The sequence below is a fragment of the Crinia signifera genome, chromosome 7 (genome assembly GCF_055691185.1).
Source record: "Crinia signifera chromosome 7, ASM5569118v1, whole genome shotgun sequence".
NCBI classification, from domain to species: Eukaryota; Metazoa; Chordata; class Amphibia; order Anura; family Myobatrachidae; genus Crinia; species Crinia signifera.
Genome location: NC_139223.1, coordinates 27,539,870 through 27,566,798, shown reverse-complemented (window position 1 = coordinate 27,566,798; position 26,929 = coordinate 27,539,870). Strand labels below are relative to the sequence as shown.

The 26,929-nt window shown below is 49.5% G+C and overlaps 1 protein-coding gene across 1 annotated transcript; it reads right to left on the bottom strand.

Moving 5' to 3' along the window:
• Positions 1–3,653: 3,653 nt before the first annotated feature.
• On the bottom strand, positions 3,654–21,115 carry AMDHD2 (amidohydrolase domain containing 2). Its single transcript, XM_083152666.1, has 11 exons — positions 20,898–21,115; positions 15,793–15,929; positions 15,438–15,577; positions 13,488–13,542; positions 11,709–11,921; positions 11,436–11,524; positions 10,813–10,957; positions 10,624–10,731; positions 7,683–7,751; positions 5,218–5,319; positions 3,654–4,671 (listed from the first exon to the last, which is right to left on the bottom strand). Exons 1-11 carry the CDS (start codon positions 20,978–20,980, stop codon positions 4,586–4,588), a joined length of 1,227 nt encoding a protein of 408 aa, XP_083008792.1. The 5' UTR covers positions 20,981–21,115; the 3' UTR covers positions 3,654–4,585.
• Positions 21,116–26,929: the final 5,814 nt, after the last annotated feature.

Here is a 26,929-nt window from a genome sequence, read left to right as displayed (position 1 = left end):
CCTGTTTATTCCATCTATCCGATTGCAAATTAGGGATTGAAGACATCAAAGCTTTCAGCGATAGAAAGGGAGCTGGTAAAACCGCATTTCCTACGGATGCCGCCATTTTATACAAGGCATCTAGGGTAACTTTAATTGATTTACAGAGGGCTGAGGTTTTCCGCATTTCATAACAGGTCTGCGATAGGTAGAGGGTGGGAATATGTACTTTCCAAAATCACCCACGGTGTTGGGTCCTTGGGAATGAACCAATCCCTAGCTTGATTCGGCAAACAGGATATATAGTAAGTTTCAATATCTGGATAAGCAACTCCCCTATCCAATTTAGATCGTATTAAAATGTTCTTTGCGATTGTAGGTTTAGCCCCCTTCCAAATATAATTAGCTAAAAGTTGGTTAAACTTGTTAAGCATACATCTGGGAGGGGACCTTGGGATAGAACAAAATAAATACCTCAATTTTGGTAAAAGTACCATTTTAGCCGCAGCCGCTCTCCCAAGCCAAGAGACAACGTGCATCATCCAGTCTCCGGTCAGCTCCGCAAAGGCTTTCAACAAGGGGCCATATTCGCACTCTAAGCGGTGTTTTTCTGGCGTCAAATTAATTCCTTAATATCTCAGCGAGCGGGTTTCTCAAGAGTAATTGTACATTTCTTTACGTATAGTGACAATTTGGGGGGGAACCCAGAAGGAGGGCCTGTTTTCCTAGTGTTTAGTTTACAGAACGAGATTTCAGAATATTCCTGCAACACCCTGTGAAGAGCAGAAAGAGAATTTTCAGGATCCAAAATCAGTGGCGTAACTATGAATTGGGCGCCCCCCCGCCGTTAATGGGGGGCGCCCCCCGCCCGCAGCCTTACCTGTTTTGCTGGTCCCGTCCCGGCTCCCTTGCTGGCTTCATTCTTCTGCTAGTGAGACGGACCAACACAAAATGTCCGCCCCCATACAGCAGACAGTTTCAGAGAACTGTCTGCTATATGGGGCGGACATTTTATTGTGGTCCGTCTCACTAGCAGAAGAATGACCACCAGTGAAGTCAGGTAAGGCTGCGGATTGGCGGGCGGCAGATGGGCGGACGGGAGGGGGCTAACTATAGCACCACAGCCCCCCGGCGCCCACACATGCACAGCGCCCCCCCCCCCCCCCCCCCCGCTGCCGCGGGGGCTGCGGTGCTATAGTTACGCCTCTGTCCAAAATACATAAAAGGAGATCACCGGCAAAAAGAAAAATTTTGTGGCATGAGCTGTGAACCAGAGTGAACCAGAATCAGGCCCTTAGTACAGCAGGAACGTGAATAAACAGGTGCTTAGCTCACTTGTATAGATACTACTCCAAGGTTCCAGTCATGTCCAACTTCCTCATTCAACACACTCACCCGTTACAGCATTAGTGCTCACAGGGCCTACATTGTGTCAGACTGCGCATGTGCTGCGATCTTCCTTCCACCAAGGATGCCATCACATCGCAATGATGGACAGGAAGTGAGCATTTGGAGGTGTTAACGGGAAGTGGTTAACACGGAACTGTGAGTGAGCGTGCGATGGCCCCGGTGGACGTCTCTTTTTGTTCCTGGGTGGTATCTTCACTTGCTAACATCAGGAGCTAGTTACCGGGGAAACCTCTGTTACAATGGTGTACAAACATGTAATAGGCCCATAGAGTTGCTGCACCCACTATGTACATTAATATCGTTCTAAGACAATTTGGTGCAAGACTCTGACACAGGGCCAGATTAAGGCTTGTGGGAGGCCCCTTCAATAAAATGATCCCTTGCCCTGTCCACTCACCCCCCAAACTTTAGCACTTGGGTAACACCACGGACAGTGATGGAGGTACTTGGGGCCGCTCTGCGTCTATGACTGTCCCAATTATCGGTTCAGTGTACCTCTATGTGTAGGGACCCCGGGTCGGCCGCCTGTCGCCCCTCCCTTAACTAATCATAATATTGGCCCTTATTCTGGTTGGTGCGGTAATATCCGCGTGCGTTCGTGCCGCCGATGTTTTGTGTCTGCGCATGTGCAGAGGCGTCTCTGCGCATGTGCGAGCGGGGCGTACGGCCAAATCCCGCATGAAATGTGAACACTCCGAACAGGGGGTGGAGAGGGGCGTGAAGGGCTATTTGGGCTCATTACCATATGCATACACCCCGCGTTTCATGGGCGTTCCCATGCAAACGCTGGGCGTATGTATGGTAATGCGGCCGTGACGCACGTGTAGGGGGCGGACATATGACATTGCCGGATGTCAGCTGCCCGCCCAGATCCCTGCTTTTGCACGGAAAAATGTCCGTGTGGTCTGAGGTTGCGGGAGCTGGTGGACCACTCGGTCCTGCGTTCTATGGTCTGCGACCATCGAATGATGGGGGAGGTTCCCTGAGATGGAGGAGGCGTATTCCGTGAAAAATACACGTGCGGTCCGTTCGGCCAGCTTCTTACCGCGTACGGACGGAGTTGGCGATCCGTATGGAAGGCGGGGTTTCGCACGCACGGTCCTGGCCGCATATTTGGATCCGGCCGCACCGATCAGAATAAGGGCCATAGTCAGTCACGCCTCTTCCATATTCATCAGGAAGAGTAAAACTGATAAAATAAAAAATGAATGAGGAAGGCTACTGGAATTTTATCTATATAATATTCAAGATTATTCAGCAAATTAGTGCCACCCACACAGAGCACCTGCAACCCACACAGGCACAGAGGTCCCCCTGGGCCATGGGTTAGACACGATCCACCAAAAAAAAAAAAGCCTCCTTAGAATAAGTACACTGATCTATAAGATTAAAGGTAGTATCTATAGCAGGGATGGGATTAGCTGATTTGGAGTTAAAGAAATGCCATGCAAAGGTAGTAAAATACATTTAGGTTTTCTGTGCCGTGTAAATACTGGCTGCTTTTGCATGTAGCCCACAAATGTTTTATTTTTATACTGCAATTTAGATTTCGACCCAAATCTAACAGACGTTACATTACCGTACCTGCAACGTGGTTGGTTTTCCCAGATGCCCAGTTGTGTGCTTTTTTCTTCTTCTTTATTTTCAAATTAGAATGAACCCTATGGAGACGTGCAGGATTATCACCATACCCGCAGAACCTCTCCGTGATATATGAGCATTACTGCAGAAGGTTGACATGGACACTGTACTAAGTGTAATGGGTCGCTGCATTCTCCCTCTATGCCCACTGGGACAATAAACTATAAACAAGTTGGTTTAAAAAAAAAAAAAATCCAACTCCTTTCGCCCACCTGATGCCCGCATACCCAGCAACATAAATGTAAAGACTGGGGCAGCCCAGACCTTACAATACTACCCCACAGGTTCTCAAAGTCGGTCCTCAGGACCCCACACAGTGCATGTTTTGCAGGTCTCCTCACAGAATCAAGTGATATAATTATGTGGATCTTTTAAAATGTGTCAGTGAGTACTGAGTGCACCTGTCGGGTGTCCTGGAAATCGTGAACGTGTGGGGTCCCGAGGACCGACTTTGACCACTGTACTACCCGATACAAGTTAGAGCTTCTACCATTACATTACTGAGGGCATGTAACCATGTAACCCAATATTTGCATTTACAGCCATCAGCGCACACCATCAGCAGCACGTCACAGTGGCGGCAGCAGCAACAGCAGAGAGGACAAGGCCAACGCAGACTTAGATCAGACACAAACTGGGACGCTCATTATTTATTGCTGATCTTGGCTGAATAACACACATTGCAGTCAGTATGTCACTTAAAGGGACACAGACACACATCATATAACCAGTGCCCACAGCCATACCAGGCACCAGATCATACACCCACCTATCTTTACACTATATTCCTATGAGAAATGTTCAAGCGTGTTATTTAAATGGTGTTATTAAATTGCTGCTTATCCACATACAACAGCAATAACTGTGTATGTCTATGGCACAGGTTCTCAACGTTGGTCCTCAGGTCCCCACCCAGCGAATGTTTTGCAGGTCTCCGCACAGCATCAAGTGAAATAATTAGCTCCACCTGTGCATCTTTTAAAATGAGTCAGTAATGATTGCACCGCTGGTCACTGTTGTGCCCTCCCAATTATCGTTACACAGTATAAAGACTAGGTTGCACAATCAGTGTAGTGTTGTACGCTGTCCTATAAGATGACTGTAGTGCAAAATCTATATTTCTGACAATGACGAGAGGCCTTGGAATAGTGTATAGGTTAGAGAGAACGCTTCAGTGCCTTCTGCAGGGACACTACAAACCCCTGTATTCGGACCGAGCTGCTGAGGCACTTCTGTTTGTGCGCTAGGACACAAAGCGCAGCAGCCATCATGTGGGAGTGACTGTTACACGTTTAATGCATTACTGACTAAGCTTTGAAATATATTGATGGCTTTACAACTGTTCCACATCATCTTCTACCTCCCCGTTACTCAAATGGTCCCCTTCTTGTTACAGGAAGTAAATGGGTTTGATAAAGAGAAATGGCGACCAGGCACTCTGGTGACATCTTGTGGACAAATAAAGGTAATGCATCATTAGCAGCTAGTAAGTAAGGCACAGTGACAGGAGGTGCTAGGGCGCTGATCCCAGGTATTTTATCACACTGCCGGCATCCTAGGAGCCAGCCGAAGAATTCCATACACCCTGGCCTGCTATGTAGGTTGCTTTCACATCCAGATTGTCATCCAGCAGCACAAAATCTAGAAATGAGAGTAAAATTTAGATAACAAACAAAGGAAAAGTCACTCGATAACTTCTAGGCTCAGTGTAGGGTTTAAGCTAGTTTAAAAAAAAAAGAAATTGGCAAACAAATTTGCATAGATAAAATAGGGGTGGAGAGAGGTAAATAAGCGACAAAATAGTATCTAAATAGTAAATGATCAGGCGATCCAAATTTATTTTCATTTTTTCTTCAATTTTAGTTCAAATATAAAAGAACAGTAAAATATGAACAATGATATCACAGCAGAAAAATATAACAGATATGAAATTTCATGAATGCTTTATATTTTTAGTGTGGGAGGTCAATATAGAAACCCTACCCGCTTCGCCCATTAGGCTTCTTCAAGTCTACAAGAACTATATACACCTAGGGCACCGGTGGTCCCCACGAGTGGCGCTACACTCTCATCCACCAATAAATTGCATATATATACACATTACACTGCATTTTCTGTATCAGAAGTTCTTGTCTATTCCCAAGAAGGGGAGATATATCAAACCGTCCTCTCACGTGAAAGTTTTACCTGCATCTGCCCCAAAATCCAGAGTTCCCTTGCGATGCTGTATACCCAGGACTTGTGCTGGATGAAGAGAAGCCGCTTCTAGAGCCTCTTCCATTGTACAGCCTGCCAGGAGACACAAGGGATTCGGTATGAAATCCCAACGGTTAAAATCCCAACAGGGTCGAAATCCCGAATGGGTCATTATACCGACAAGGATAAAAATCCCAACAGGGACAAAATACTGATATATAGAATGTACAGGTGAAACAGTCAACATGACTTTCCGTTGACAGGTCGTGAGGTCGACATGGGTTTTTTCACTGTTTTTTTACCCAAATGTTGACACAGTCGACATGGACACAGTTGGAGGTGAACCGCAGCCGCTCGCAATGCTTCGGGCACGGTGCCTTGCTGTGCTCGGCACACTATTTTATTCTCCCACCACGCCCTAGTGGATGGTAGGGCATGAAATACCGCCTGTCGGGTCAAAAAACAGTGAAAAAACCCATGTCGACCTTGCGACCTGTCGACGGAAAGTCATGTTGACTGTTTCACCTGTACATTCTATATGTCGGTATTTTGACCCTGTCGGGACTTTAAATGTCGGGATTTTGTCCTTGTCGGTATTATGACCCTGTCGGGATTTTGACCACATCCCGACACAAGGTGGCGCTGTAATACCCTGCACAGACTCCTAATAATAAGAAGGGGGGGGGGGGGGGCACATCTCTTCTACACACACAGACTACAGCTGCCACTTGTTATTATTAACAACAGTTTCTTATATAGAGCAGTAAGTTCTGTTGCACTTTACAAATTGGGAACAGTGATTAAACAAACTGGGTAACAGCAGACAGTCATAGAGGTAGGAGGGCCCTGCTCGCAAGCTTACACTCTATAGGGAAATGAGCACTGATGCACAAGTATAGGTGTTACCTATTGCACAACGGCCCACCAGACTGCAGGGGTTATTGGTGTATGATGTGGTCAACCAGCAATGTTGGTCAGGGGGGATGGGAATGTCAAAGAAAATAAGTGAGGATATGTGTGGCCTGTACAGTGGGGATGTAATTGAATAGGAAAGGTTTATGAAGGTCGTGGGGTGGATCTGGAAGGTGATACGCTGCCTGAGTTTTCAGGGAACAATTGGAGACTGGAGGAGAGTCTTATTGTGTGTGTGGGAGGGGTTCCACAGAGTGGGTGCAGTCTGAAGAAAGTCCTGCAATCCTTAATGGTAGCAAGTAATGAGTGTGGGTGAGAGATGTAGATCTTGAGAGGAGCAAAGATAAGAGATGCACATTGGTGTAGTTTGGTTTATGGTCTTGTGTCTAAAGGCCCCCATACACTAGGGTGACTTGTCCTTAGGACAAGTCGCCCCCGACTTCCCCCTGAGCTTCCCCGGCTGCTCCCCGGGGTAGCTTGATTAGATTGGCACTTGATGTGCCATTTTTTACATGTGATAAATCGTCTCGATTTATCACATGTAAAAAACCCGGGGAGCAGGGGCTGCTGGTGGGAGCAGGGGGGCTGGGGATGCTGCGGGGACACAGACGCTGCGGGGGACACAGACGCTGCGGGGGACACGGGCGGCATAGAGCCGGGCAGAGGGAGCCGGTAGCTGTCAGTGCTAGAAAAAAAAAGCCTACTGTATACAATGAATAGGCAGCCTGTGATCGGCTGAGCGCTCTCTCAGCCAATTGCTGACTGGCTGAGAGAGCGCTCAGCCAATCACAGGCCGCCCATTCATTGTATGGGATTTTTTTTTTTTTTTCAGTGCTGACAGCTCCCGGCTCCCCCCGCCCGGCTCTATGCCGCCTGTGTCCCTCGCAGCGTCCCCAGCCCCTCCTGCTCCCTCCACCGCCCCACTAGGTCCCAAGTCGGGTGGTCGGACGTGCAGCAGGTCCGACCATCCGACGCAGATCCGATGCGCACGGGACCGCGCATCGGATCTGAGGGGACATCAAAACTAGCCGATTTTGGTCCGATTTAGGCCAGATCCGACTGATCTAGCCTAAATCTGACCAAAATCGGCTAGTGTATGGGGGCTTTGAAACATGGTATTTTATATTGAGTACAGGTAACCAATGGAGGGACTGACAAAGCAGGTGCACAGACTATAAACGTCTGGCGAGGAAGATCAGCCTCGCAGCTGCATTCAGGGTGGATTGTGGTGGTGAGAGTCTGTACTGGGTAAAATGGTGAGAGAGGAGAGGGATGGGATGGAGGGGAACAGAGGAGGGAGATAAATAAGAGCCCTGTGGAACAGGGATGGGGACTAGGTGTATGATCTGCCATTGTAATCTATCCAGCCCTGGTAGGTGCCCTGCACGGATGTCCAGGTGAGTGAGGGCCAGGAGGGCAGAGTAACAGAACATGAATACAGTAATCATCACCAGCCTGTCTGAGGCATGTGCCCATCCCAGCCATCAGTGCACAGTACTGTGCAGTATATCCCCAGCATCGTAGCATTTGTATAGGATACTCACCTGTGGCATCATGGAAGTGCTTCACACACATCGTCATGGTAGCGATGCTGCCTGCCAACGTGTGGGTACCTGGCATGGAGAGGGGGCACGGGTCACTGGCAGCATTCTCAGCAGGTATTCCATACACATAATCACATATAGGATACTCCAACGGGAGGCCAGATGGATGCACCGTACAGATACAGTGTCACCGAGGGGCCTTAATGAGAACTTATATGGTTTCCGATGACTCATACGGTTCTAGTAATGGTGCCCATTAGGTGCGGACTCCTGCTTCCTAGCAGCTGTGTGCCTGGAGTATACTAGATGTCATTATATGTATGGTGCAGATTTATCAGACAACACTGTCACATGTAATTGATATATATTCAATTATTTAAGATACTTGGCCAGATGTGGTAAGCCTTGAAAAGTGATTAAGTGGAAAGGGACAAACTGCCAACTCCTAACTGTCATTTTTCAGTACTTCACGGCTCCCACGATGTCCATCGCATAGTAAAAAATCGCATTGCATGCGATTTTTTACCAGAAATGCATCCAAATGCATTGAAATTAGTATCAAACATGTTCAATGGCCCCCAAATGTCATTTTTCAGGCTGTACCACCCCCACTATCAACGCAAACGCAAAGCGTGGCGAGCCCGCGAGGGGTGGCGGTATGCGTCCTACGACCTTTTCATACACCCACTATCCACGTCGGCGCGGAGTTGAGAATAGAAAGTGTGGCGAGCTCAGCGAGCCACCGAGCCCGAAGCGTGGCGAGCCCCGCGAGGGGACACGGATACCTTCACAGGTATACGCGTCCCCTCGCGGGCTTCACAGGTGTCCGCGTCCGCTCGCCACGCTTCGGGCTCGGTGGCTCGCCACACTTTCTATTCTCAACTCCACGCCGACGTGGATAGTGGGGGTATGAAAAGGTCGTAGGACGCGTACCGCTGCGCTCGCCACGCTTCGGGTTCGCATTCATAGTGGGGGTGGTACAGCCTGAAAAATGACATTTGGGGGCCATTGAACATGTTTGATACAAATTTCAATGCATTTGGATGCATTTCTGTTAAAAATCGAATGCGATTTTTTTTTTAAAACGCATAAAAACGGCAAAAATTGCATGCCATCGCATGCCACTACATATGGCATGCGATGGCAGCCGTGAAAGTACACAAGTACCCATTTTTCAAATCCAGTCTGTACCGTGTCAGTTAAGAGCTGATTGGCGCTCGCGCTCTACACCATCCCTTTTCTAGGCTTCGCACAACTCATTGTTCAGAGGCTCCATCACCCCTTCCAGTCAGAGCCAAACTGACCGGAAGGACGACACAAACCCAGAAGCCGGCCCAGGTGGAACGCGGGTGCTGAGGACAGTGATTGTTGCTGTGCCTTAGCCCTCATCATGTATCCTGCATTTATGGTGTTCTATTCTTCTGACACAACTCCGTATGAGAGTGCTTTTATTCTTGGGGAAGCAAAATCCCTTTTAATTACATGCTCCACTATCGTGTGCCTCCTACTATATTCACACAACTGTCGACTCTATTGGAAGAGCCGAATACTAGAAATACTGGAGAGCTGCACCTGCCGGACAGACCTTCCAGTGCGTTAATAACCGGTTCCTGGTGGACCTAATACCTCACCATACTTTGCAATGAGGTATTTGGTACAGGTGCTAGCAGCTCTCCTGGCTCTCCTACAAATCCTCAGCTCATAACTGTAGCCAATCAGCTCATAACTGTCATTTTCAGACCAGTCTGTAATGTGGCAGTTAGGAGCTGATTGGCTGGCTGTTTATCACTCTCCGTATTATCACTTTTTTGAAGCTTGATACATCTGGCCCTTAAGCTAGGTACACATATATACAATCGTCGGGCCGTTCTTCCAATCTGGGGGCAAACGGCCGTTCGATTGTATAGGTGTGTACGCTGTCCCAATTGCTGCTGTGCGATTGATAAACGGCCAAAAACGCTCTTGGCCGTCCACGGTCGGTCGGTCGAAGGTTCTTTGCTGCTTAATATTTCATCCGACAGGACGGCTCCATATCGGAACAAAAGTGAAGTGTGTACGCATGTTCGATCGATATGCTTGACAGTTTGACAAAGCACGGTGGTATGCTGCATTATGAGAGACCCTGTAACCCTTTGCCTGCTGTTTTAACTAATGTGTGTTTAATGCCTCACTGCCCAACACTTTAGAGGCATCACTTTAAGACATTAATCAATGTTGAAGTTTTAATAGAGTGTGCTGGAAGCTCTTTGCAGGGCACCATAACACACTATTAAAACTTCAACATTGATTAATGTCTTAAAGTGATGCCTCAAAAGTGTTGGGCAGTGAGGCATTAAACACACATTAGTTAAAACAGCAGGCAAAGGGTTACAGGGTCTCATATACTTCTTGTTGCGATTGTTTGGACGGGAGTACATCGGACGTCGCAAGTAAAATTGTACATATGTGTACGCACAGAACGGTCGTATGTTTTGGACGGTCGAACGTGTGTTCGGTCGAACGAACGGTCGCAAGAAAAATGAAATTGTACATATGTGTACCCAGCTTAAGACCTGGACATCCTTCCCCGGCCCGGTAACGAAGAAGGAGCCAGAGCAGTGTGTGATACCGGTTACCGCCTTGAGCGGATAAAGGATCACATGACCAGTACAGGACACCCTGTGGCTATGATGTATCACATGACATGAGGTAACTGGGGCTATTACAGGTCACCATGAGGAGAAGTAACATGATAGGATGATAATTTCACGGAAGGTGAACATGACCCAGACACAGTGCACACTTATACAGGCATAGGCAACCTGTGGCACTACACGTCGCAGCATGCTCATCTGCAGTATTGCTAAAACTGTTGGAAAGCATGCTGGGAAATGTAGTTCCACTGGTTGTTGACGCGAATAGACAACAGCACATACACAGACTGACACGTCGTTCTACTTACCAGCCACATACGCATTAAACCCATCAATAAGGATTTCCTGCTGACCCAGAGTGTGTCTCCCAGGCCCCAGGCCCATGGCCGTGATAGCGTCCGTCACTAGCACCAGGCCTAGAACACACAAGATGCACCATGACAGGGGTCAGATTATGGGTGTGAGCCCCAGCAATGCCCTCCCCTATCCACACTCACCATTGGGGTGGGCACGATGGGCTATCCGGAGGGCGGCGGGATTGGTGTGGATTCCGTCTGCAATCATCCCATAATAAACCGTTTTTCCGGCCGGGATGCGATCACTCGTCAGTAGCCCCACAATGCCAGGATCGCGGTGGTGGAACTGCACCAGATGTTTCAGGGTTAGTGTATTATCAGACACATTCACAGGGTGGGTGTTGTATGGGACACCGACAGTCGGGATCCCGACAGTCATTATCCCGACGTCGGGATCCCGACTGCCCGGAGTCAGACAGCATGGCGAGCGCAAAGAAGCCCCTTGCGGGCTCGCCACGCTGCGGGCACGGTGGCTCGCGTAGCGAGCCACCTATTCTATTCTCCCTCTATGGGGGTCGTGGACCCCCACGAGGGAAAATAGCGGGTGTCCGTCGGGCACCCGTCTGTCAGCATTTTGACAGTTGGGATCCCGACGTCGGGTAAATGACTGTCGGGAACCCGTCCGGCACCCCACAGGGTACACAGTCACAGGGTACAGTCACAGGGTACAGTCACAGGGTACAGAAGTCTAGGTGACAGCAGCAGACCCTCCAGACTAAAGGGGCCCCAATGACCCACACTGAAGGTGGCTGAGACTCACGTACCGGCAGCATGGCGTTGAAGAGGTGAGTAATAAACGAGGCCCCGCAGCTTACGGCGTCTTCAGCCTGAGACAGATTGGCCACTGAGTGCCCTGAGGACAAAGAGAATGTTATACCATGGCTATGCCATCAAGGAACCCCTCAAGGAAATGCCATCAACCCCTCTTCTCATTACCAGCTATGGCCAAGACACACACAGGGGCTTACTACCAGCTATGGCTAAGCCAAGAGGGGCTCCTTGGATCACCTGTAACATTACGGCCTCCCTGCACACACCTAGGGAGACACATATCCCGCGCCGCACCAGCTCTGAGATCACCTCCTGGCTCCGTCCCATCTCAGGGGCGAGTGTGACAATGCTGACTCCTTCCAACGTCCCATAGGTGTCCAGGAGCTCAGAGAAACCCTTCTCACTGAAAGAGCGCAGGCAACGCTCAGGGTGGGCTCCCTTCTTCTCTGAGCTGATGTACGGACCCTCCAGGTGAACGCCTGCAGTCGGAAATATCACAAGAACAGGGATTAGAAAGACTAAAGAAATATAAGTTGTCCTGTGTACAGGTCACATCTAACGCTGCCCTGAGCAAGCCATGGACCTCATATCTGTCTGAGTGAAACTGAATAGTAATGCATATAGGGAAAGGCCAGTCTCTCCAGTAGAGATGCTGAGGAGACCTCCTGCATATAGGGAAAGGCCTCCACTATCGGTCTGAGAGAAGCTGAGGAGACCTCCAATGTATAAGGAAAGGCCTGTCTCTCCTGTAAGCATAAGCGGAGTGACCCTCCACCATCTTTCAGAGAGAAGCTGAGGAGACTCTGTATGAGGAAAGGCCTGTCTCTCCTGTAAGCAGGAGCTGAGTGACCCTCCACCATCTGTCTGAGAGAAGCTGAGGAGACCTATGTATAAGGAAAGGCCTGTCTCTCCTGTAAGCAGAAGCTGGGTGATCCTCCACCATCGGTCTGAGAGAAGCTGAGGAGACCTATGTATAAGGAAAGGCCTGTCTCTCCTGTAAGCAGAAGCTGAGTGATCCTCCACCATCTGTCTGAGAGAAGCTGAGGAGACCTCCTATGTATCAGGAAAGGCCTGTCTCTCCTGTAAGCAGAAGCTGAGTGATCCTCCACCATCTGTCTGAGAGAAGCTGAGGAGACCTCCTATGTATAAGGAAAGGCCTGTCTCTCCTGGAAGCAGGAGCTGAGTGATCCTCCACTATCTGTCTGAGAGAAGCTGAGGAGACCTCCTATGTATAAGGAAAGGCCGGTCTCTCCTGTAAGCAGGAGCTGAGTGACCCTCCACCATCTGTCTGAGAAAAGCTGAGGAGACCGCCTATGTATAAGGAAAGGCCTGTCTCTCCCGTAAGCAGGAGCTGAGTGATCCTCCACCATCTGTCTGAGAGAAGCTGAGGAGACCGCCTATGTATAAGGAAAGGCCGGTCTCTCCTGTAAGCAGGAGCTGAGTGACCCTCCACCATTTGTCTGAGAGAAGCTGAGGAGACCGCCTATGTATAAGGAAAGGCCGGTCTCTCCTGTAAGCAGAAGCTGGGTGACCCTCCACCATCTGTCTGAGAGAAGCTGAGGAGACCTCCTATGTATAAGGAAAGGCCTGTCTCTCCCGTAAGCAGGAGCTGAGTGACCCTCCACCATCTGTCTGAGAGAAGCTGAGGAGACCGCCTATGTATAAGGAAAGGCCGGTCTCTCCTGTAAGCAGGAGCTGAGTGACCCTCCACCATTTGTCTGAGAGAAGCTGAGGAGACCGCCTATGTATAAGGAAAGGCCTGTCTCTCCTGTAAGCAGAAGCTGGGTGACCCTCCACCATCTGTCTGAGAGAAGCTGAGGAGACCTCCTATGTATAAGGAAAGGCCTGTCTCTCCTGTAAGCAGAAGCTGGGTGACCCTCCACCATCTGTCTGAGAGAAGCTGAGGAGACCTCCTATGTATAAGGAAAGGCCTGTCTCGCCTGTAAGCAGGAGCTGGGTTATCCTCCACTACTTGTAGATGTTGAGTTTTCAGACCTGACCTTTTGGAGAAAGAATAATAGTTTTGTATGAGGAAACATCATTACCCAACACTCCGGCTCCCTGCGGCCCTCCATCCGTCACAGAAATCTGAGGTAGCACCTGTCACAGAAACAGAAAGGGGTTTGGTTTACGTTTTTCTGTCTTTTTGACAGCTTTGTCACTTAGGGCAGAACATACTATGCAGAACACCAGTATGGACCTAGAAATGAGCTGCTTTCCCCATTACAGCGCTTCTTTGAGATGGAATAATTTCCTGGTTTAGGACCCGGGAGACCTTCTGTACATGAAACGAGTATTCAGGGAAAGGCCTGCGTCCTATGAATTTGCAGGCTTGCAATCAGGTCTGAGTAACCCCCTTAGTGAGGGCAAATAAGGAGTCCTATAAGGCCCAGGCCCATGGCCGTGATGATGACGGGGGAGATGAGCATTCTGATGTGTCACTGAGCTATCTGTCAGTGTACTCCGTCACAGGAGAACAGTTCTGCTACAGGAGAGGTGTTTGGAAACTGACCTGATTGGCTGGTACATTATATCTATCCAAGCGCTGATAAATCTCATTTGTCATAAGTGAATTTTCGTTATGATAAAATGCTGCTGTTAAATCAGGCGCCCGCACCTCACTTACTGGCAGGTGCCCTGGGATCAAAGATCAAACTGGCCATAAAGTCACTAAGCCACAGGACGGCTGCTGGGACCAGATCCATAATCCAAGGGTTACAAGAGCTACCAGCGATCCCGGTGATAATATACAGTCAGGGCCGGTGCAAGGCACCGGAGCACCCCAGGCGAGGGGGGGTGGGGCGCCCCGGCGCCTACGGGGGGGGGGGGGGGGCGCCCCACCCCCCCTAGGCAAATCTAGGCATTTGCCTAGGGCGCCAGCCACTGGAGGGCGGCACTTCGCCTCTCGCATGGAGGCTGCAGGGGTGTCCGTGCCGGGTACCTGCGGCACTGTGTGATCTGGCGGCGGGGTCCCTGCAGTCTATCTGGCAGCGGCGCGGGAAGCGCTGATGGGTTTAAAAACTCGCCGCACGCTGATTGGCTGAATCTCAGCCAATCAGCATGCGGAATGTTTTCAAACCCAGCAGCGCTTCCTGCGCCGCCGCCTGGCTGCCGGATAGCGCGCATCACTGCAGGGACCCCGCCGCCAGATCACACAGTGCCGCAGGTACCCGGCACGGACACCCCTGCAGCCTCCATGCGAGAGGCGAAGTGCCGCCCTCCAGTGGCTGGCGCCCTAGGCAAATGCCTAGATTTGCCTAGTGGTGGCGCCGGCCCTGTATACAGTCTACGTTAGTGGTCTGTACCCCGTTTTCCTGTACATCAGAGCAATGTCATCTTACAGGAACACCTGGGTAACAACCAGAAGCATCATAGCTATAAGCACCCATATGCCACCCACTGGCAGTTGGTGCTCATGGCTGGCACCCGCTTGTACACCATGAGCCGTCTGGTACTGGCATTAGCATATTATCGCTCCTGCAACAAATGCAGCAGCCTCCCCCACTGATCAGACCCTTGGTTTCTACCTATTCCCAGGATTTCTTTGCTGAAGACAGTCAGGAATCTCCTTGGTGGTCATGTGATACCAGAAGGAGGAGGCGAGTAGGTGTTAGAAAAGCTCCACAGCCGCTCTCTATAGACATGTCATGTGACTGTGGTTTCCATGGTGATCACATGACACTTTAAGCTGTTACCCATTATTAGCAGCTTTAATCACACCCTAAGAAAGGAATGACTCCATGTTATTCCTTACAGACCACCAGAGGGATTTCACCTAACTAAACACCCCTTGTTTTAAAAAGCATTGCAGCATTACCGTTACAGCACTCTAGGCATTTTATAGAGGATATAGGTGACCTGAATACTGTAGAGGAATGCCCAGTACACTCAGTTTATGGCTGTTGTACAGTGACACAACGTGACACAACGTAACACACACATATGGAAAATAGGTAATGAGAAAAAAAAAAAGACACACAATTTTTGTTTGGCACCTTGTGGTAGATCGATGCAGGGGAGGTCACCAGGGTTGGGCAGAACGAGGTGACTCCATGAGGCAGGATGTTTCCAGCGACCAGAGAAAGCCCGGATCTCACATCATCTGTTTCCTGGGAAAAGTCCACACCAAACCCTCCTGATGTAAGAAGAAAGGAAGGAAGAGGGCCACATTAATCTGTGGGGCCGGCTATACACAGTAATAGGCAAGAGCAGACCAGCCACCGACTGGGTGATTATGTTCTGCTCCTGTTCTCCCCAGCTGACATCACCCAACCCCGCATAACAGGAGCAGAACATGATCCCCCTGCTGGAACGGCCCAGGCTGGGGATAAGCACATGGCAGCCACTTACCATTGATCTGGGTGTCAATGAATCCAGGTGCTAGGATTCTCCCCCGACAGTCCACCTGGGCATCAGCTGCCCCTTTCTCATCAAAGAAAAGCTTCTCGGGGTCAAGAATCTTCCCCTGTCGCACCCACAGATCCTCCCTATAGGAGTGAGCGACAGACGTTACCACACAGGTCTGAGCTGTCCTGCTTCATGTGGGCCACACACAGCGGAGGCAGCCATTGGACCAATACTCAGCCTTACAGTCCAGTAGGAATAAGCCACATCGCTGAGGTATGAGGCACAGATCACCTCATACCTCTATAAAATGGCGCACAGAGAAATGATACGCTGCAGCCTTGTGAGTGTTAGTTCAGCCAGGAAAACGGCTGCTTCCATTGTGTGGGTGTGGGGTAACCTTAGTGTGGGTGTGGGGTAACCTTAGTGTCAGTGTCCTTTCTAGCAGATAATTCTGTAATTAGCGTTAAACACCTGGTGACAACACTCTCAGCTGATTATGTCATTGCAGTTTGCTGTATCCAGTCCTACAGTCACCAAAATAAGTTTGCACACATGTGTGTATGGGCAATACATAGTGGCATTTGGGGGGGGAGACCGGTGAATGCTACTGTACACCACCTGGAGATTGTCATTCACGGTTTCCTGCAGAAATGATAGTGCCAAGGGGGCACAGCAGCTGCAGGGGGAAGAGGGCCGCGAGCGGCACAGCAGCTGCAGGGAGGGGGGAGAGGGCCCCGGGCGGCACAGCAGCTGCAGGGAGGGGGAGAGGGCTGGGGGAGGCACAGCAGCTGCAGGGAGGGGGAGAGGCAGCACAGCAGCTGCACGGAGAGGGAGAGGGCCGCGGGAGGCACAGCAGCTGCACGGAGGGGGCCGCGGGAGGCACAGCAGCTGCACGGAGGGGGCCGCGGGAGGCACAGCAGCTGCACGGAGGGGGCCGCGGGAGGCACAGCAGCTGCACGGAGGGGGCCGCGGGAGGCACAGCAGCTGCACGGAGGGGGCCATGGGAGGCACAGCAGCTGAATGTAGGGGGCCGCGGGAGGCACAGCAGCTGAATGTAGGGGGCCGCGGGAGGCACAGCAGCTGCACGGAGGGGCCCGCGGGAGGCGCAGCAGCTGCACGGAGGGGGCCCCTGGAGGCACAGCAGCTGCACGGAGGGGGCCCCTGGAGGCACAGCAGCTGCACGGAGGGGGCCACGGGAGGCACAGCAGCTGAATGTAGGGGGCCGCGGGAGGCACAGCAGCTGAATGTAGGGGGCCGCGGGAGGCACAGCAGCTGCACGGAGGGGCCCGCGGGAGGCACAGCAGCTGCACGGAGGGGGCCCCTGGAGGCACAGCAGCTGCACGGAGGGGGCCACGGGAGGCACAGCAGCTGCACGGAGGGGGCCACGGGAGGCACAGCAGCTACAGGGGGGCTGCGGGCGGCACAGCAGCTACAGGGGGGCCGCGGGCGGCACAGCACATGTCCTGCTGCAAGGAAGGCAACAAGTGGTATTTTGGAGAGGGTTTATTAATAATATAATGAATTTTCCCCCAAGGAGGGATGCAGATACCCATCTGGGTCACCAAAATAAGCTTGCACACTTGTGTGTATGGCCAATACACATACAGTAACCTACACATCGCCTAGAGCTGGGCAATAAGGGTGACCTGCACATACACATATCACTTACATTGTGCAGGTAACCTGAACATTAGGGGATACGGTCATAAGGTCTACAACAGCTAGGTCGACAAGCATTGGGTCGACATCACTAGGTTGACATGCAGCAAGGTCAACATGGGTTGAGGTCGACATGGGTCATGGTCAACATGGATCTAGGTTGACACAAGCATTAGGTTGACATGGGCTAGGTCGACAGTCAAAAGGTCGACATGGGGTTTTTCACTGTTTTTTTGAGCAGACATGTGCCGACAGGTGGTATTTCATGCCCTACCATCCACTAGGGCAGTGGTCTCCAACCTTATTTGAGCGAGAGCTACTCGCGACAGAAAAAGACAAAAAAAACCTCCCGGAGAGCTACTAAAATTTTACCAATTCCCCTGATACTATGTCGCACACCGTAACGCTGCTGCGCAATATGCTGCACACTGTAAAGCCTGACACATTATGCCACACATTGCAATGCCCCTCACACCTAATGCATACCATCCAACTTTGGCAGTGGATATAGGAATATATATGCGTGAGCCGCAGGCCGAAATTTTTTGGGCACCGTTTTGTCGCTGTGAGGGCAAGGCCAGTGCTGTGTGAACTGCCCCCAGCTCCACTGCCAGCCTGATTAGACCATTGCACAGTGTCTAATCCCCGCAGGACAGTCTCCCAATAAATGGGATGTCACACAAAAAATTTTGTGTTGGGAGGAATGCATTATGCCACACCGCAATGCCCGACACACTGGTGTTATTGCTCGTTGCCAAGGGGGGTTAATGTCCATTGCCAGGGGTTCTTGCTCATTGCCAAGGGGTCACTGCCTGCATCTTCCCCCCCCCACCTCTGTAGGGCCCGATTAAGGTCTGTGGGCGTCAGGGACCCCACCCCCCTCAGACAGGGGCATCATTTCCCCTGCCCCCTACCTGTGCAGCGCAGGGAAGGGATCCAGACAGTAGCACTGGCAGGCAGGGGGTCCTTTGCTGCGTATGTGAAGTCAGCATCTGGGTCCCTGCGGCAGATGAGAACTAGTAGTTCCCATCCGCCGCAGGGACCCCGCCGCTGATCTCACATGGGACCCCCTGCCCACTGCTGCACTTACGTATGTAAAGCAACGAGATCATCTATGACAAATGTAAAAAAAATATAAAGAAAATAAAAAATATGTCACTTTATACATAAGATATTTTACTGAAATGTCCAATAATATTATCATTAATAATGTATAAATTCTATGGTCTCAATTTTAGTCATATGGGATGAAAGTTTAGAAGTTCTCTCTCCAACTTAAGTTCACTTCTCCAGTAGGCAGTGGCACCATACCCCAATACAGGTGTAAGATGTACACCACTGCTGGTGCCTGGCTGGCATCATAAAGGTTTATTGTGAAAGCTAATGGATGGGTTGCACCGCGCTCACCCACGGGGGGGAAGCTGGCACCACTCTCACATTACATATTAACCCCTTCCCGACATATGACGTACATTTACGTCATATGTCGGTTGCGGGGGAATCAAGCCAGCTCACGGAGTGAGCTGGCTTGAAAGAGAGCAGGTAATGGCTGTATATTACAGCCAGGTACCTGCTCTCACGGCCACGAGTTCGCCGATCGTGGCCGTTTAACCCTTTAAGCACCGCGGGCAAAGCGCCCGCAGTGCTTTAATAGCTGATCGGAGGGGGGGCGCCCCCCTCCGGCGCCGATCGGGGCCCCCCGCGGCGAGATCGGAGGGTGCCGATCGGTTGCCATGGCAGCCAGGGGTCTAATGTAGACCCCTGTGCTGGCCGTGTCAGCATTCCTATTACATCCTGCCTGAGGCAGGATGTAATAGGAAGTGCTGAAAATCACTATGTTCAGCCATAGAGCTCTATGGCTGAACCTAGTACAGGCGATCGCACCCCCTAGTGGTCAAGTACACTAGGGGGCCTTGTAGTAAAAGTAAAAAAAAAAAATAAGTTTAAAAATAAAAAAAAAATAAAAAAATATTACAAGTTCAAATCACCCCCCTTTCCCCATTTCACAAATAAAAATAAATAAAAAATAAAAAAATAAACATATTTGGTATCGCCGCGTTCCTAAAAGTCCGATCTATTAAAATATAACATTAGGTATCCCGCACGGTTAAAGGCGTAAACGGAAAATAATTCCCAACGCCAAAACTACGTTTTTTGGTTGCATCGCCTACCCAAAAAAAAAAAACTAAAAGAGATCAGAAAGTCGCCCATATCCCATAATGGTATTAATTAAAAAGTACACTTCAGCCCGCAAAAAATGAGCCCTCACCCAGGTCCGTAGGTGGAAAAATAAAAAAAGTTATAAGCCGCAGAACATGGCGACGCGACGCAAATTAGAAAAACCGTAAAAGTTTCTATTTTTTTTTTTAGTGGTAAAACATAACGAAAACTATATAAGTTTGGTATCACCGGAATCGTAACGACCCATAAAATAAAGATAACCCATCATTTTAAACGAACTATGAACTCCAAAAAAAACGTAACCAGCGCAAAATTGTGGAATTGCGTTTTTTTTCTTTTTTACCCCACATTGAATTATTTCCTGATTCCCCAGAATATTATACGGTATAGTAAATGGTACCATTAAAAAGTACAACTTGTCCCGCAAAAAAAAAAGCCCTCATGTGTCTATATAGCCGGAAAATTAAAAAAGTTACGCTTATTTGAACGCGAGGAGGGAAAAAAAAAAAAAATTAACAAAAAAGGCCTCGTCGGGAAGGGGTTAATAGAACAATGGACGCTGCAGGGTTCTGTGCGATGCCAACACAGAATGAGATCTGTGATTAGACTTCACAGAGGACATCACTTACCACCAGCCAAACCTGCGCCCTGCTCTCTATTCATGACTTAACATACGCCGCAGGGACCCCCTGCCTGCCAGCGCTACCCGACATAGGACAGATCATGATGCGGTATGACGGACTGAATGGTGGAGCAGCATTGGCGGCAGCGGAGGGAGGGCATGGGCTGCTGTATCTCTGCATGGCCATTTCTGAAAACTGCAGGCGGGCAATAGTGGTCGAGCCACCTGTTTTGCTCAGGCGAGCTACTGGTAGCTCGCGAGCTACGGGTTGGCGACCACTGCACTAGGACGTGGTGGGAGAATAAAATAGTGTGCTAAGAATAGCGAGGCACCATGCCCGAAACATAACGAGCAATGTGAGGGGATGCGGTGCACTTCAAACTGTGTCCATGTCAACTATGTCGACATTCAGGTAAAAAAATAAATAAAAAACACAGCAAAAAACCCCATGTCGACCTTTTCACTGTCGACCTAGCCCATGTCGACCTAATGTCATGTCGACCTAATGTCATGTGGACCTTGATCCATGTCGACCTTCACCCATGTTGATCTAGTGGTGTCGACCTAGTTGTTGTAGACCCAACAATGCCAACATTAGTACCCTGGTCCACAGAGGAACATCACTTGGTGCAGAAGGCATACTCACCACTGCAGCTTATGGTCCCTGAGGATCCTGCAGTTCCTGAACTGGGTGATGGGGGCATCAGACACTGACTTGTTGGAGGGCATCTCCTAATACGGGGCCAGTAGCCAGGTCTGTAGCAGCCACATGCCCATCACACCCGCTCCTTAGTCCTCCACAACATCTCACTTCAGCATGCTGCTTTTCTTTCACACAGAGCACAGCGATCACATGAGCTCAAGTCAGGTGACAGGATATTCCTTACTTCTGGTCACATGACATGGAGTACTGAGACAGACATTTTTAAAAGGACTGCAGCCATCTTGAGAAGGTCACTGCAACATTTGTATTATATTTTTTATATTATATATAAACATTTAGTAAGGCCAGTCATTGTATGCAGTTCCTGTATCTATGTATGGTCTTACTGCATACAGGACCTTGCTTTTATCTAATGCAGTCATTTTATACATCATGTACACAGTACAGCAGCATCATTCATACAAGTGACCATCATTTATGCAATGGAGGATAATTATAAAAGTTGCCGGCATTAAATTCTTGTACAATATTATGAAAAGTATAGATCAGGGGACTAGGAGACGAAAACGAGAGGATTTTTAGTTGCCTGTAATTCAACATGTGGCCACCAGGGAGCAGACGCTAGCATGAGGCATCATCGGGATACAGAGACCTGGGAAACGCTAAATGCAGCAGTGAATTCGCTATCTTCCTGGGATGAAGTCAAAATCCCTACCTCTGAAATCCTGGCACTTTGTCCCTGTGTGTGGCGAGCGCAGCGAGCCACGTCCCCCCATTGTCGGGATTCCAACCGCCGGGATTACATACCAATCCCATCTTCCTACATCCTGCTATGCAGGTGCAGTTACGCCTAGGTTACATGCTGTTATATACAGCAGCGTAGGGATGGCCATCGATGGCAATTCTGCAACTGGCCATCGATAGTGCTTAACTATGCAATGGATATTTTTACATATCGATGGTCATCCATTGTGTTTGATTGATTGGCCTGTGGGACAATCAAAACATGGGGGGGGGGGGGGGGGCGCGGAGCTATTCTCCGTGTCCCGGCACTTTGAAGAAAGAAAAAAAAAGCAAAACATTGTTTTGCTATTCCATCGATGGAGGAAAACCATCTGGTTCTCCCCCATCGATGGCAAAAGTATTCGACCGTCCATAAACCATTGATGATTTCAAATCATCGATGGTCGATGGCCATCCCTACAGCAGCGCCAGCAGTTTATGTTAGTTGCTGGGATTTCTATTTCCCGCCTTTATATCAGTAGTTTGCACTTTGCAGTCTGGTCCCCGATACCGTTCCCTATTACACTATATCCCATTGGTGTATCTATAAGGGGTGCAGGGTGTGTAGTGTGTCCAGGGAGTCCACACCATACTTACTGCACCCATATAAATGATACCACTCAGTTATTTTGCGTCAGACGTCCCTGCAGACAGAAGTCCACGATCGGCCATTTTCCTGGTGATTTGCGCATACACAGTAGAGAAGTCGCTTAGAAAGCTCCTGCTCATTTCCCGCATGTGTGGCTGCAGGCAGATGAGCAGGGATTTTCTGAGCGAATGAAGACACCGCAGAACGCTGCCGCCCAAGAGCCGCGCCGATGCCTACCTGCAGTCCCGCTGATGCTGCCTCCAGGTCCGCCCTGACACGCACTCAGAGGATGCTGCGGGAGTGAGAGGATGCGACGCTGGACTCCAGACTGGGTAAGTATATATATATATTTGGTACTTGTTTCCTAGCACGGCCACAATCGCGGGCATCGGGTGTCATTTTTAGTGGACTGCGACGCGACCGTCGCGACGCAGTCCGATTTTCCCATTGAAATGCATTGAAGTCAAAATCGCGTCGGTCGCGTCGTATGCGGCTAAAAAAGGCTTAAATGGTCCAGACGCGATGCCCCCGATTTTCCCATAGGGAACCATGTTAAATGCCTCAATTTAGCCGTGATGCCCCCGATTTCCCATAGGAATCAATGTTAAATGCCTCAATTTAGCCGTGATGCCCCCGATTTCCCATAGGAATCAATGTTAAATGGCTCAATTTACCCAAATCATCATAGGGAACAATGGTAAATGGGCCAGAAAACCCAAAAAAAACACCCCTGAACAGTGAAATGTCCCCCCAAAAGTAGTTTACGCCACCCCACGATCAACGCGAACCCGAAGCGTGGCGAGCGCAGCGAGCCCGCGAGGGGCGGCGGTACGCGTCCACCGACCTTTTCAAACCCCCACTATCCACGTCGGCATGGAGTTGAGAATAGAATAGTGTGGCGAGCCCGAAGCGTGGCGAGCGGCGGCGGTACGCGTCCTCCGACCTTTTCAAACCCCCACTATCCACGTCGGCGTGGAGTTGAGAATAGAATAGTGTGGCGAGCCCCGCGAGGGGACGCGGATACCTTCACAGGTAAACGCGTCCCTTTGCGGGCTTCACAGGTATCCGCGTCCCGCTACGCTTCGGGCTCGGTGCGCTCGCCACACTATTCTATTCTCAACTCCACGCCGACGTGGATAGTAGGGGTATGAAAAGGTCGGAGGACGCGTACCGCCGCTGCTCGCCACGCTTCGGGTTCGCGTTGATCGTGGGGTGGTGTAAACTACTTTTGGGGGGACATTTCACTGTTCAGGGGTGTTTTTTGGGTTTTCTGGCCCATTTACCATTGTTCCCTATGATGATTTGGGTAAATTGAGCCATTTAACATTGATTCCTATGGGAAATCGGGGGCATCGTGGGTAAATTGAGGCATTTAACATTGTTCCCTATGGGGAAATCGCGGGCATCGCGTCGGTACCATCGCACCCGATTTTTTAGTGCATGCGATGGCCGCGATCATGATCGTTGTGGCCGTGCTAGGAAACAAGTACCATATATTTTTTTGTTGTTCCCACTGTGCCACCAACGATTGTTTGCGGGGGGAAGGAGGGCGGTGGGGGGTTCCACTAGCCACCAATGATTACACTTTCTTGGGGAAGGGGGGGGGGGGGGGGTCACTAGCCACCAATGATTAAACTTTTTTTTTGGGAGGGGGGTCCGCTAGCCACCAATAATTTGGGGGGGGGGGGGGTATTACCAACGTTTATTTATAAGGATGCTAATGTTTTGTTGTTTCATTCAATGCACGTCATGTCAGCAAATGCCCCTAGGTTAAATGTGGAAAGTGTCAATATGGGTGGATGTATTGCTGTGATGCAGGTTCAGGAAAATACATTATGACATTAGATTAAATAGAGGTTAAATGGAAACATACATTATTTATGTGGTGGATAGGAAATTACTGTCTATACCAAATAACATGAAGTGCAGGTTTTTACGTCACTTTCTGTGACAGATTTGAAATCTCCCGTACTGAATCTCTTGAGACAACTCTCTCTGTATGTGGCTCATTATCTGAGAGTGAAATCTCTCATTCTGAATCTCCCGTCATGAACAAATCTCTACGTATGTAGGGCCCTTAAGTGTCCTGCACACACTTATTGCACTTAATGTGGGCTCGGTGACATGAGGGAGATTGCTAGACTATTCAGGGAGATTGCTGCTATTTGCGGGAGTCTCCTGCAGAATGCAGGAGGGGAGGTAACTATGATGTAACAGTGTAATATGGGCTAGGTGACATGAGGGAGATTGCTAGACTAATGAGGGAGAGAGGGAGTCTCCTGCAGAATGCCAGGAGGGGTGGCAACCATGATGTAACAGTGTAATGTGGGCTAGGTGACATGAGGGAGATTGCACATATGTCAGGGAGTCTCCTGCAGAATGCAGGAGGGGAGGTAACTATGATGTAACAGTGTAATGTGGGCTAGGTGACATGAGTGAGATTGCTAGACTAATGAGGGAGAGAGGGAGATTGCCGCTATGTGAGGAAGTCTCCTGCAGAATGCAGGAGGGGAGGTAACAATGGTGTAAAGCTGTGTACACACGGGGGCGATAGTGGCTGAAATCGCTGGAAATATGGTCACAGGCGACCATATTGCCAGTGATGGGAGTGTGCCCCGACGATAAATCGTCGGGTGCGCGCTCCCGTTATCAGCCCCGTTCTAATCGCTGGCCGCAGGAGCTTGCTCCTGCGACCAGCTGATTACCGCTGCGGCACTGCCGGCAGAGGTTACCTTTCATCAGCGACCATCTCTGGTCGCTGATGAAAAGGAGAAACTGAGCAATATATTGCAATATATTGCTAGCAATATATCTCCCCCGTGTGTACGGGTGTACAGTGTAATGTGGGCTAGGTGACATGAGGGAGATTGGTAGATTAATGATGGAGAGAGGGAGATTGCTGCTATGAGAGGGAGAGGGCAGTAGTAATGTACATCGACAATTAAAAATCATCGATGAACGGTCTTTGCCTACAGTGTAGAATACTTTTGCCACCGAAGGTTTCCTGACGGAACCAGAATCACCCAATGTTGTTCTGATTTTTTCAAGATGCTGGGACAGGGAGCATAGCTCAGCCCCCAATGGACCCAGAAAGCCATGCCTCCTGGCCCTGATTGGCCTACATTACATAGTGTGTGCAGAGGGGTTCTGGAGAATGTCTATGTAGTTTGTGTTGTATGCAGTGACTGCATTTCACTGTTTTATGTTATAAAAGCAAAACAAATGATACAATGAATAAATTAATGCTCTTTTTACAGAGGTGACATAAATGTCTTGCGATCGGACAGCATTCACATATCATCATTCAGGTGACACGCCGTGGGAAATAGAGAGAAGGCTATTCAGGTGTATGCTCAGATCCCAAGCAGCGGAAGTGTATTACCGTGGTAACCACATACTTGGTTGTATAGGCTACTGACCAATGCAGCAAATATTAAGGCAGGGCTAGCGAGGGAAATTATAGCAGGGATTTATATAGTAATACATAGGGGCTTTTTCTTAAGCCCCGTACACACAGGGGAGATATATTGCTGAGCAATATATTGCCCAGTGTCTCCTTTTCATCAGCGACCAGAGATGGTCGCTGATGAAAAGGAACCTCTGCTGGCAGTGCCGCCGGGGCACACTCCCAATCACTGGCAATATGGTCGCCAGCGACCATATTCCCAGCGATTGTAGCCCCTATCGCCCCCGTGTGTACACAGCATTAGTCACGCACAAAGCTTTTATAGGTAGTATTGGCACTTGCTGGACATGAACGCGTTATCTCACTGCTTACAGTGGGATGGCGCTGTCCTCACACCATAGGAGATACAGGGTGAGCCCATTGGTCTGATATATTCTCATCCTTACCATGTGACAATACCATCTACCCAGTCACTGTGTCCAATAAATGTACCTGCTCTTGTCACAAACAAATACATCGCTACAATGACCAAATGTTTTGTTTTCAGTGAGATATCTCCATCTGCTGTCACTGTAACCAAGGGATAACATTCTAACCTACCTCCTGTGTGGAGCATAGCATCCTACCAATGTGATCAGTAGGCATTGAGGAAGGGGTATTGTGCTGCACGCACTGCAATACTGACTAGGTCGCCATTCAGTGTTGACTATATAGTCAAAAATCTTTTAGAAATTGAATTGTTTTCAACCACATTTAATCCCAATGCACGACCCCACTGCATCAAAATCAGACAGAAATATAGACTGCAGGAAAGACTATACTGTCTGGTGCAGATGCACGCTATATAGTCTACATCTGGGGTAGCCGACTCCAGTCCTCCAGAGCTACAGACAGTTAATGTTTTCCAGGTCTCACAGAATCACAAGGTAAGGATTTAGCTTCACCTGTGGATCTTTTAAAATGTGTCAGTCAGTCATACATGCACCTGTGAGGTGAGCTGGAAAACGTGATCTGTTGGTAGCTCTCGAGGACTGGGAGTTGGCTAACCCTGGTCTAAATCAAATGCTTTTATGCTTGCCGTGCAATTCAGTCCCAATTAAAGAGCAAGGCAATCACACCATAAGGCAGATGCCAAGCCCTGTGAGTCATCACCTTCTCATGGGTTACTAGTTAGGGATGTCTTATACAGTAGTTATATCAGATTCTGTGCACTCAGGATTTAGCCTATGCTTAACT

What these genes read in the sequence shown, in the direction of transcription:
- AMDHD2 (XM_083152666.1), bottom strand. Translation starts at nt 20,980, where the DNA reads ATGCCCTCCAACAAGTCAGTGTCTGATGCCCCCATCACCCAGTTCAGG. An exon ending in GCAGGGAGCCGGAGTGTTGG is followed by an intron (nt 11,922 to 13,487) that starts GTAATGATGTTT and finishes TTCCGACTGCAG; the next exon opens with GCGTTCACCTGGAGGGTCCG. An exon ending in CCATCGTGCCCACCCCAATG is followed by an intron (nt 10,732 to 10,812) that starts GTGAGTGTGGAT and finishes TGTGTGTTCTAG; the next exon opens with GCCTGGTGCTAGTGACGGAC.